Consider the following 12463-nt stretch of genomic DNA (forward strand, 5'->3'; position numbering starts at 1 on the left):
TAGGTCTTCAGAATTGCATGGTTGAGATGGTTCAGAATTCTGCTCAAGTTGTACATTTGATATGTACAGATGGGAGCGTGCACAAGGCAGGAAGTGTGGCCAAAATGGATATTATCTGAAAATATCTGGCCTGTAGTTATTTCAGTGTCCGAATCTGAAGTAGTGGTTCTGGTGCTGCGTTTCAACAAGAGTGAATTTTGGGAACGGACTCTACATAGTGACATTGTGCCGCCGTGACAGACTTTTAATTTTATTTCCTTTGATTTGTCTGGCTGTCTTGCAGCTGAAGAGCAATTTCTGATCCAAGGTGAATGAGAAAATGATGGTTTGGGCACACCTCTAGGGCTAACTGAAATGTGAGCCGGCTCATTCTCAAGAGACGGGAGGCACAAATTTCATTTTGTGCCCTCGCATAACCTTCGCCTCAGCTGTTTCCTCAGCCAGTACTTAAATGAACATGAGAATAGATGGGGCTGGATCAGGAATGCATTAGCACACCACCTAATGGTATTAGGAACAGCCTTGGGGCAACTTCCAACGTCAGGGTTAGGGAAGGGCAGCGTGCAAATATCAGGAATAAAATAAATAAAATCAGCTTGTACTTCAATCACTGTATAATGTGGATATAGAGCATGCATTGTTTAACAGCCCGTTGATTTATCTTCTACAGCCTGCTTGGTTTTTAACGACATTCTTGGCAAGAAGTAGCGTAACAGAGGCTCAGGTGCTCCTTGTGTTTCGCATAGAATTCAGTTTAGGGAATGGTACAGGCAGCCTAAGGATCGGTGTGGATGACACAGATTGTTTTCTTCCCGGATCTACCTCTCATATGAAAGCGCTCATTTGGGTTATCGTAACTCTGTCTAGTGTTGAGGTCTGTCCGTGATCTGAATGAAGCAGACTCATCTTAAACCTGCCATGTGCATCTTTTGTTGCCCCTGAGGACGGAGCAATGTGTTTATGCATAACAGAAGGTTGCTACCACAAATTCCATTCCTGTGTTGAGTTCTTCTCATAATGTGCCAAATCATTTATCCTCTATTGTGACATCTTTTTACTATATACTGCTCTGGACCTGTTCTGTAACATTAGCGAATGACGTTTCTGCCTTCTCAGACGGGTTTTGCTAAATGCCCCAATGCGTGACGTTCATTTAAAATGACCCCTTATATTTAACGCACACCCCCAAAATAAAATCTAAACTGTTACGAAGAATCCCTGTACTCATTCATGGCTAATCTGGCATCTACGATACCTTGTGGTCTGTAGTCGAGGAATGTATGTGGCTGACTTGCCAGTATTTCTAGTAGAAGCCTAATTCTGATGTGCACGATTGCTTTTTGCAGCACAAACCATGTTAAGTTTGTTATGAGGTGGAGAATATTGTCTGATGATCCGTTTTAAAAGGTCAAGAGTAGAGAAGAAGGAAAGGGTGATACATTGTTGTTAGCGCTCTGATTTGCATCTGGAACACGGCAAGCAGGCTGAATATGTATTTAAAGATATCACCTTTTCATTCCTGGGTCTTCTGAAGAATGCCTTTGAATTTTCAGTGGTATTTGTCAGACTGTAGGTTGATTCAGCTTGTATCTGCTATTAGCTGGTTTCAGAGCATAACCACTGGGGTCTTCCAGTCTTGTAATACTTGAAAGGGGGTAACAGTGGTTCGGGCCTCTAGGGTGGGGGAACCAGAGCTTGGGAAGGCACTTGTCAGCCTAGTGTACAAACAAGGTATATATTGGCCAATATTTGTGATCCTAATAGCCCTCCTCCCGAGAGGTTATGTTTATATATAAGTGGATGCCCATTTCCTCACAAAACCTTTGCAAGATGAGAGGCAAACATTTCCAAGTTAAATTTTTTAGAAACTGTCTGTTTTTGTTAGCACACTGTCACGGAAATGTAACTATGTTTAATTCTAAAGAGACTGAATTCTCATAGGTCATTAAACTTGTTTGGGAAACTTGGCATGTATGCAGGAAAGTATAACTTTATGAACTAACCTAAAAGCACATCCTCTTGGTCTCTCCCCCCCCCCCTCCAGTCTGATTGAGATTGAGGTCAGTTGGGTTCAGGATGTGGAAGGGATGTGGGGGGGGGCAGCAGATGTTGTTTAGTTAGTCTGCCTCAAGCAAATGCCTGTTGGAGGAACTCTCTTTTACAGGCCCTGGGGAATTGTGGAAGTTCAGGAAGGGCACTGATCTCTTCGGGGAGCTCGTTCCACCAGGTGGGAGCCAGGGAGGACAGAGAAGACTCTGGCCCTGGTTGAAGCCCAACTTGCTTTATTTGGGGCCAGGTGGAGGTGGCAGAGTATAGGGCTCTTTAGGGGGGGGTATAAGCAGAGAGGCGGTCTCTCAGATACACTGGGCCCTGACCACATATGGCCTTGAAGGTGATTACCAGAACCTTAAGCCTGATCCGTAATTCAACTGGGAGCCTGTGGAGTTGTTGGAGGGCAGGCCAGATGTGGGAGCTTGACGGTGTATTTGTGAAGATCCCAGCCACAGCATAATGGGAAAGAATTTACTGTCACAGGTCACGTGCCCCTGAACTGTTACAAGCAGCCGTGAGGATACATTCAAATGGGTTTCCGTGTTGGTCTGAGGTAGCACAATAAAATCAGAGTCCAGTAGCACCATTAAGATCAACAAAGATTTATTCAAGGCGTGAGCTTTCAAGTGCAAGCACTCTTCCTCAGACTCAGAACTACCATCATGACAGTGGGAATATAATTTAATGCTATGCTATGCTATGCTATGCTATGCTATGCTATGCTATACTATACTATACTATACTATACTATACTATACTATACTATACTATACTATGCTACGGTGGTCCCCAAGCACCAGGCTGCGGCACGGTGCCAGGCTTCGAAGGCCCTGACACCAAGCCACAGCTCCCCCTCCCCGCCCACCCCCCCAGTAAGAAACTTCCTAGGCCGTAAGCATATCGGCCACAAAAGCGGCTGATTATCTTGTGGCCCGGCAAGCTTCTTTTTCTGGGGGGGGGGAGAGGGAAGCAGGGCCGCGTATGTGCATTTGTGGCATGCGCGGCCAAAAACACACATGCATGGCACTTTTGCGCATGTGCGCATGTGCAAAAGTTCCACACATGTGCGTTTCCGGCCGCACATGCCGCAAACGTGCATGCACGGCTCCACAGCCAGGCGATTGCCCTCCCCACCACCGCCTGTTCGCAGTCTATAAAAGGTTGTGGACCACTGCTATACTATACTATACTATACTATACTATACTATACTATACTATACTATACTATACTATACTATACTATACTATACTATACTATACTATACTAATTTAACAAAATTAATTTTTGCTTTATATTCCCACTGTCATGATGGTCAGTTCATAGTCTGAGGAAGAGTGCTTGCACTTGAAAGCTCACGCCTTGAATAAATCTTTGTTGGTCTTAATGGTGCTACTGGACTCTGATTTTATTAAGCACCTGTGATTTAGAACTCTTGCTATGCTTCAGCATTTTTCTTCCTGTCTTTCTTCCCTTTCAGTTAGGTGGCTGGGATAATTGGCAAAATTGTTTTTTATGGCTTGCTTCATTAAGCGTATTAGTACTTTCTAACTAGAAAAAATGATATTGCTTTGTCCAAGGTCCTGACTGGCTACTCCAAGCAGATTGTTGCCATGTACCTGTGAGAGTGCTTCCAGAAACATGCAGCATCTTAGTGATTTTGCAGGCTAGACGATGGCCTAGAGGTGTGTCCTTGTAGATGCTTCATTGAAATGAAGACCAGATGTTTGCAGGGGCAGTATATAAGAGACCCTGACCTGGTTAACCCAGCCTAGCCTGATCCTGTCAGCTCTTGGAAACTAAGCAAGGTCAGCCCTGGCTTGAGCTTTAATGGGAGTCCACCAAGGACTACCAGACTCATGGCACAGAGGCAGGCCGTGGCAAACCACCTTTGAATGTAGCCTGCCTTGAAAACCCTGCCGGGTCTCCATAACTCAACTGTGACTTTAACAACAACAATAATAAGAAATTTGTAGATGAATATAGTCCATGTTGTCTTTAAAATGCATTCGTTTTTTTGCTGTCCTTTTTTAAAGAAAGGTCTTTGGAATTTTCTCCGGCAACAAAATAACATTCCAGTCATTTTGAATGTTGATATTTTACATTTTGCAAATAGGATTGACGCTCAAAGTGAGCGTGGAGTGATGAGCAGCCATTGAATGTCAGCTCAGACTGTTGTAGTTTTCTTTTGAGATGTGCTGACAAGCTTCAGACTAGATAAAGGGAAGAGTTGGCAATTAAGAGCTGCCCGCCAATATTGTGGTTTTGTTTTGTTTTGTCTTTCAATTGTATTTCAGATAATGAGAGGTGATAAGCAGCTGGATGATAAGGGTGAGTCTTAAAAGACACAATGGCCCCTTTAGCATCTTAAGTAACTTCTAGAAGGAAGTAAAGGAATGTTAATTGTCATTATACCGTCATTATAGAATTACTGGGATCTGACATTTCCATTTCTCAGCCAGTTCTTTATGTGACAGTGCTACTGCTTTCTTTGAAGTTATGCTGTGTGCACAATAAGACCTATGGCAAAGATAATTATTTCCAAATTTGCTTACCTGCTTGAGTTAACTGCTGCAATGTTTTTGCTAGCCATATTGCACCTTGCGTTTCTCCTTTTTTTTTTTGGCTTGTTGTGGTCCTGATTATCGTATTTGACGTATGAATTTCACGCATAGTTTAAATAAGTGCCATTTGGATATTTTAGAAGAATAGGAGTTGGGTTTTATACCCTGCTTTTCACTACCCAAAGAAGTCTCAAAGCGGCTTACAATCTTCTTCCCTTCCTTTCCCCATAACAGACATCCTGTGTGGTAATAACAGACATCCTGTGTGGTAAGGTGGGGCTGAGAGAACAGCTCTAACAGGACTGTGACTAGCCCAGGGCACCCAGCTGTCTGCATGTGGAGGAGCGGGGAATCAAACTTGGCTTGCTAGATTAGAGGCCACCACTCTTAATCACTATACCATGCTAACCTTTTAAAATTTTTATTTTATTAAGTCAATTACTTTCTTGCAGCACTTAAACCATCCAGACCAAGAGATCTTCATTCTTGTGAAGGAAACATACTCTCATGAGAACAACCAATCCTGTAGCTTTAAGACTGCAAAATCTGTGATGCAGTGCAGCTGCAACAAGCCAAACGAGTCAAAATTTAATGAAGGCATTTTATAGTATTGAAAGAATGGCAGAAGAATGTTGAAAAAATGGCCAATAGGAATGAGCAGCATTCTGATGGGGAGAATGGGAGAATGGAAGTGCTTCAGTTCCACCTGGCTGCAGCAAAAGTGAGCTGAGACAAATTGTGCTATTCTGGTTTGTCAACATTTGTTTGTAAGTGCACAGGGCAGAATGCTGGGCAGTCTTCATTTGGGCTAGCCAGTCAGCCATAATCCTGTCCTCAGTCTTCCAACTCTCTGGAACATGTTTATTCACATTGATCTGGAAGCGCTCTCGGTTTCCTGGGTGCCTGCCTGTCTGGCTGTCAGCCGTTGTCTTGCTCAGCCTGGGGCTCTGACGGGCCATTTTCATGGGAAGAATAGATAGGAATCCTTACACCGTGTTGATCTCGTTAGCTTTTTCTGCAGCTATCGATCATGAGGTGGTGATGTGCTCACTACAGAATTTGGCAGTCATTTGTGGAACTGTTCTGTGCATGGGCCACCTCATTTTCATCAGGAAAATGCCATAATTCTAGGATTCTCTCTCTCTGCCAAGGCACAAAACCTAATGTAACCTAGCTCTTCTGTGGTACAGAATGGGATGGGGAAGAACATCAAGGATTTATGCTGGGTGATCCTTATACTAGATATAAACTGGATGCGAGGGCAATCTGGCTGTGACGTCTGTCACCCCATTGATCACCAGGGTTGATTCGGCTGATCTGGCTGGCTAGGCGGGTGTCCCCTCCCTCCCTGCTCCATATGTGTCCCTCTTGAAGCTGCACACTTGATGAAAGAAGAAGGCCATCCTAGATAGAAGGATCGCACCATTCTTTGGTAGAGGGTATAAGATAGCTAGTTATAAACGTTAGGATAGACTTGGACATTAGGCACATCTGATAGATCTATGAGTACACAGAGAAGTTTGCGGTGAAGTTTCATCATGGCTTTTTAGTGTCATTGATGGAATTGAGAAGAAGCACATCTGCTCATATTACTTTCTTGTTCCATCCTGTCCACAGAAGACAAACCATGTCCTGCATCTTTTCTCATGCGGTGTCAAATCCAGCCTCAGATGTCAAGGTTATCATTAGTCTAGAATAGGCATGTGCAATTCAGTTCTGATAGTCTGAAAAGGATCTGAATCAGTGTTGATTCAGACATGCAAATGGAGAAGAGAATAATGACTGATGGCAAGAATTGATCCCGCATCAGCCTTGACCGAATCACCAAATTGGATTTCGTCCATGTGGAGATTTGGCAGTTTAAATGGACCAACATTTTCTTTTTTCATCTATTCTGTGGTCTGGGAGTGCAGAAATTTGATATAGAGGCACCAGACTTCCAGCACAGCTGCTGGAGCCTCTCCTCAAAAGAACCCCCAAGTTTCAAAAAGATTGAACCAAGGGGTCCAGTTCAACAGCTCCCCAAAGAGGGTGCCCCACTCTGTTCTTGTCTTGCAATTGGAAACAATGGAGGTCGGGTGGGGGCACCCTCTTTGGTAGTCCATAAAATTGGACCCTCCAGTCCAATATTTTTGAATATTGGGGAGCTGTTCCAAACTTGCTGCCTCACCCCACCCCTAACCACTAAATAGACGGCAAGAGAAAACATCCCATTGATCTTAATGGCAACGTTGGATTTAATGACAGCTAATTATGTCCGATTCAGTCAAATCAATTCATCTGAATCCAAGCTAGGGAAGGGTGCTTCAGGTGTTTCGGATTCTGCCCAAATCAATTCAGGCCGAATCAGAAATGGTCTGAATTATTATTGTTCTTGTTATTGCACATGCCTAGTTTAGAATCAGGCCTCTTGTGGCGCAGAGTGGTAAGGCGGTCGACATGCTGTCTGAAGCTCTGACCATGAGCCTGGGAGTTCAATCCAAGCAGCCGGCTCAAAGTTAACTCAGCCTTCCATCCTTCCGAGGTCGGTAAAATGAGTACCAAGCTTGCTGGGGGGTAAAATGGTAATGACTGGGGAAGGGAATGGCAAACCACACTGTATTGAGTCTGCCAAGAAAACACTAGAGGGCATCACCCCAAGGGTCAGACATGACTCGGTGCTTGCACAGCAGATACCTTTACTTCTACCTTTAGTCTAGAATCATTATCAAGGATTATTATCATTAGTCTAGAATTGGTTGTTGCCCCCTTTTACAGCCTTAGCATACTATGACTAAGGAAAAAGTACCTTGAAAAATTGGCGCACTTGGGTGATGGAGGCTTTGCTGAAATGTTTGGAGAGGCATCTTGATGTAGCACAAGGCTTCTGTTGTGATTGGAATTCTCTTGGTCGACGAGATCGAGGGTACTTGGATATATGAAGGATTTCTTTCTGTAGAGTTACAGGTCTTGAACTTGCCGTCTTTCGGGTACACTGAGATCCTGTTATGGTGTTCAGTCTGGCCTCCATAGGGAAACTGAGGGTCTAGGGGGAAATAATCAGTATAAAAAATCTTTGCATTAATTGGCATTTTTAGTTTGGTGTTCTTCCTGCAGATGTGCTGATTTTACCGTTGATCTTATATCTGCCTAGCTGCTTTGTTTCCTTTAATCCCATTTTGCAAGTTGCCCTGTGGAGTTAGTACAGTTTGAAAGGCGGGATCTGAATCATATAATTTTGCTGGCGGTGGAGACAGCCAGGGCTCTGGGTGCAGATGATGTTAAGCATAGGTTTCGGCAGTGAGGAAGCTAGAATGTCAAAGCTTGTTCCCTTATTAAAAATAGGTGAATGAAAGTTTGAACTACATGCCCAAAGGGATTGGCTGGGGATGATATATAATGATAGCTCAGTGACAAGAAAGGGAAAGCAATACAAATTTAATTTGGAAGCCAGTCTTGCTTAGTGGGTTAGAGTGCTGAACTAGAGATTGCAGATACCAAGGTTCAGATATCCGTCAATCCTTGAAGCACCCTTGGGCCACGTAGGTCTTCCCAGCCTGACCTATCTCTCAGGATTGTGATAAGAATAACGTGGAGGAGAGGAGAAGAAGAAGAAGAGTTGATTCTTATATGCCGCTTTTCTCTACCTGAAGGAGGCTCAAAGCGGCTTACAGTCGCCTTCCTTTTTCTCTCCCCACAACAGACACCTTGTGGGGTGGGTGAGGCTGAGAGAGCCCTGATATCACTGCTCGGAACAGTCTTATCAGTGCTGTGGCAAGCCCAAGGTCACCCAGCTGGCTGTATGTGGGGGAGAGGGCAATCAAACCCGGCTCGCCAGATTAGAAATCCGCACTCCTAACCACTACACCAAACTAAAGACATCCCTTTATCCTAATGCTGAACGTGCTAGACTTCTACATACAGGGATGCCTTTTCATTGGTGATCATTCTGCTGTGTGGTCTCCCTCACCTAATTATTATTATTATTATTATTGTTGTTGTTGTTGTTGTTATCGTTATCGTTATCGTTATTGTTATTATTACTACATCTGGATTTCTAGCCCGCCACTCCCAATGGCTCATGGCGGGTTACAACATATATAAAAACCCCAATAAAATTCTTCTAACCAGAACCATACTATAATTACAAACAATTCCCAAGATGCCCAGAACGACGGACTAAACTAAACTTGCCCGTTCTCCACGAAGGAGGCAAGGGGTCTCTGCAGTCTGGTATGGTATAATCAGGAAGGACTGGATGCAACCTGTGCTTTTCTTCCCGCTTGAATCAGTCCTGAATCAGCAATGTTTACGAGAATTGCCTTCTACTCTTTGTACACTTTGAAAACAGTTCGGTTCCCTACTGAAGCCTGCTCAAAATCGCACAGTTGCGGGAGGAGATAGCTCACCTTTTTTGTTTGCTTCTTTGCTTTGTGTGCCTTTCGGCACTGATCTTTTAAATGTGTCCTACTGCTAAGTTCTTGGGTGGATTCCCCCCCCCCTTCTTGTCGTTGCAGCTGGTGCTGAAAACAAAATTGGCTGGGCATTCGGCCTGGGGATGGACAGGTTGGCCATGATTCTGTACGGGATCCCCGACATCCGCCTTTTCTGGAGCAAAGACGAACGTTTCCTGAAACAGTTCCATGTGCCTTGTATTGATCAAAAAGTAACATTTCAGGTAAGGGACTAGGGTGGGATTTGTATTCTGAAAGAGTCTATCTTGTCAAGCGACTTCCTTTTACCTGCAGCAGCATTAATGCGCACCCGGTGCAAAGCCTTTGTGGAGGTCTTATACAAACGACTGGAGGTAGAGTTTCCCGGGGCACAACCCAAGTCATTCAGTATCTTGTTACTGCGGTAGCATGGCTGAATCATTCAGTCTCCTGTCAGAAATTTCATGCAATTTTCCTGAGAGTAAGCTGTGTGGGAATCATAACACCTAATACCTGGCTTATGGGTTCCCTGGACTTCCTTCTTGTGAGAGAGCAGTGCAGCCCCACTGTCCTCCCCTATGCAGTTGTTATATGTACTTATTTAATGCACTTATTTACCAAGTGTCTATCGCACCCAGGCGGCTAACAAAGCAGGAACAAAAGCAAAGGTTAAATCCACATATAAAAGCACAGAACTGATAACTAAAACTAAAATATAAGGAGCAGTCCTTGAGGGAATAGCAGACAAAGCAAAGAGTCTTCACCTGCTGGCAACGAGAGGGAAAGAAGGGGATAACAAATGTAAGGTGACCCGATTGTCCCACTTTTGAAGGGACATCTGGGGACACCTGGCAAATTGTACCTGTGTTGTAATTTAAACTATATATATTACAATACTATTTTTGCATTCTATGAAACTTTTTGTTGCTCCATATAGACCAAATTTTTAATAAAGAACCCCCCCCCCCCGGTCAATGGTGTCCCGCTTTACCAATGTTAAAAGCTGGTCACCTTAAACAAATGTTCCACAGTTTTGGTACCATGACCGAGAAGGCCCTGTGTGTGTGAGCCAAGGGCTGGCGTGTGCAGATGTTAATGAAACCTCCTGCCTGATTGCCTTCTGAGGGGGCAAATGTCTCATGCGATCTGCATGGGTAAGGGAGCATGCTGTGCATCAGCCTGGAAAATCCTGGGTATTTTATGACAGTGGTCCCCAACCTTTTTATTACCGGGGACCACTCAACGCTGGGGACCACTCACCGGGGACCACTCAACGCCTTTTACTGAGGCCTGGTTGGGGGGGTTAGTTTACTCCTCTACTGTCAACCACTGCCCTAGCACTCTCTGATCGCTATGATAATGTTTAAACATCCCTTCAAAATAAGATACAGACACGCTACAACAATGAAGAGTGTTGTAAAGGGCTGGGGGGGATGAAGTAAAGGGCCGGGGGGGGGGGAAGGCGTCCTTCGGGGCCCACCTCCAATTAGTCGAAGGACCACATGTGGTCCATGGCCAACAGGTTAGGGATCGCTATTTTATGATATAGGGCTTAGAAGCCATTGCTTGCTTGCTTACTTGTCATAGTTTGATTTTGCCAAGGGCTTGAATCTACCAGAGAATTTTCACTGATTTCCCCATTCCCACAACTTCCAACTATGCTTTCATACTATTCCTGGGGTTTCTTGACCCCCAGGTGAGGTTGCCAACTCTGGGTTGGGAAATATCTGGAGATGGGGGGTAGAGCATGGAGAGGGGGATTTCGGAGGGGATGGAATTTAATGGGAGGAAAACCATAGAATCTACCTTCCAAAGCAGCCGTTTTCTCCAGGGGATCTGATTTCTGCCATTTGGAGATGTGTTGTAGTAGTGGAAGGTCTCCAGATACCACCTGGAGGTTGGCAACCCTACCCCCAGGAGCAGCATTTCCTAGGGCATTTGAGGATGCACTGAGAAGCAAGAGGCAATGGAGGGCCAGGGCATAAATCGCTGTCATCCATGGAAAACCTCTGGGGGATCTAAGCAAATACGTCCTAACTTTTGTTTGAAGCAGGAACCTACGCTAACTATAAAGGTAAAGGTAAAGGTATCCCCTGTGCAAGCACCGAGTCATGTCTGACCCTTGGGGTGACGCCCTCCAGCGTTTTCATGGCAGACTCAATACGGGGTGGTTTGCCAGTGCCTTCCCCAGTCATTACCGTTTACCCCCCAGCAAGCTGGGTTCTCATTTTACCGACCTCGGAAGGATGGAAGGCTGAGTCAACCTTGAGCCGGCTGCTGGGATTGAACTCCCAGCCTCATGGGCAAAGCTTTCAGACGGCTGCCTTACCACTCTGCGCCACAAGAGGCTCACGCTAACTATAGATATGGGTTAATTCACGTTCATCTGTATGTATGCTTTGGTAGCTTTGTTCGTTGACTTAATCAATAGGAGCCCCCCCCCCCCAACGGTTAACTGGCACGTGCTATGTGCTGTACAATCAAGAAGTTCCAGACTTGATGATTTTCGTAGACATATGGGAAGGCACTTGCAGCTCCTAGAACAAATTGTCAGTCTGGATCAGTTTAAATGCCTTTGAGATGAATTTGCAAAAGGAGAGGCCTGGGAGATCAGCTGAAAGGGTAAACAAATCAGTACAAATAAAGTCTTGATTCCGTACAGTCTTATGTAACTATCCTTCAGCAGCCGGCCTCTGAGCAAAACCCTGGAGTTGTAAAGCATGACAGAAATTGTTTTGTAAGTCTGCGCTTGGGGAGTTTATTGGCTGGCATGGCTGGAGTCAGCACAGAGCAAAGTCAGACAGCTGCCCATAGCTTATGGATGTTTATTTGACAGGATCCCCTGATCCAAGCCCTAATACAATCCCTAAACCACCATCCCTAATGAGCTCTTGATGCTTCGAAGAGCAGTAATGATGCTGGATTAAGAACTGCAGAAGAGAAAGAGCGGTACACTCCAGGCGGGGAAAAGTATACTGCTTTGGTTCCATTGGAACCAGCCCTGAACTGCATTCCTAGCTTGTTATTTTGATGGAGGCAGAAGGCTTATCAACATTGGGAAAAGATGGGAAGGGAAAATCCTACAGATGGTGTGAATTGGCTCAAGATTAGCCCTTGCAGGTGACAGGAACAGAAGCTGCACTTAGATTCAAGTAAGTAGCCGTGTTGGTCTGAAGCAGCAGAACAAAATTTGAGTCCCAGGGTACCTTGAAGACCAACAAAGATTTAGTCAAGGGATAAGCTTTCATGTGCATGTACACTTCTCCAGATACAGTGAATAACACTTGGTTGGTCCAACAAAAGCCACAGTTGTGATGCTACCAGATCTTGTTTAGTCCAGAAGGGTGGGAGAGAACAAATAGTTGGTGGAGCAGTATTTTGGAGACCAGAGAAGTTCAGACAAGAAGGATTCTATTGCGGGCTGGAGCAAGAACCTG

The 12463-nt window shown here is 44.8% G+C and overlaps 1 protein-coding gene across 11 annotated transcripts in view; it reads left to right on the forward strand.

The window, feature by feature from the left end:
• Nucleotides 1-12463, forward strand: part of FARS2 (phenylalanyl-tRNA synthetase 2, mitochondrial) — a 229994-nt gene that overhangs the window by 140268 nt on the left and 77263 nt on the right. For all 11 annotated transcript variants that reach the window (XR_013234277.1, XM_077353115.1, XM_077353109.1 and 8 more), the window contains one exon: nt 9111-9271. Coding sequence is in view for 10 of the 11 variants with exons in the window: in XM_077353115.1 (XP_077209230.1) it covers nt 9111-9271 (161 nt within the window). In the remaining variant the exon portion in view is untranslated. The remainder of the gene's footprint in view (nt 1-9110; nt 9272-12463) is intronic.

Source organism: Paroedura picta, chromosome 9 (assembly GCF_049243985.1).
Source record: "Paroedura picta isolate Pp20150507F chromosome 9, Ppicta_v3.0, whole genome shotgun sequence".
NCBI lineage: Eukaryota > Metazoa > Chordata > Lepidosauria > Squamata > Gekkonidae > Paroedura > Paroedura picta.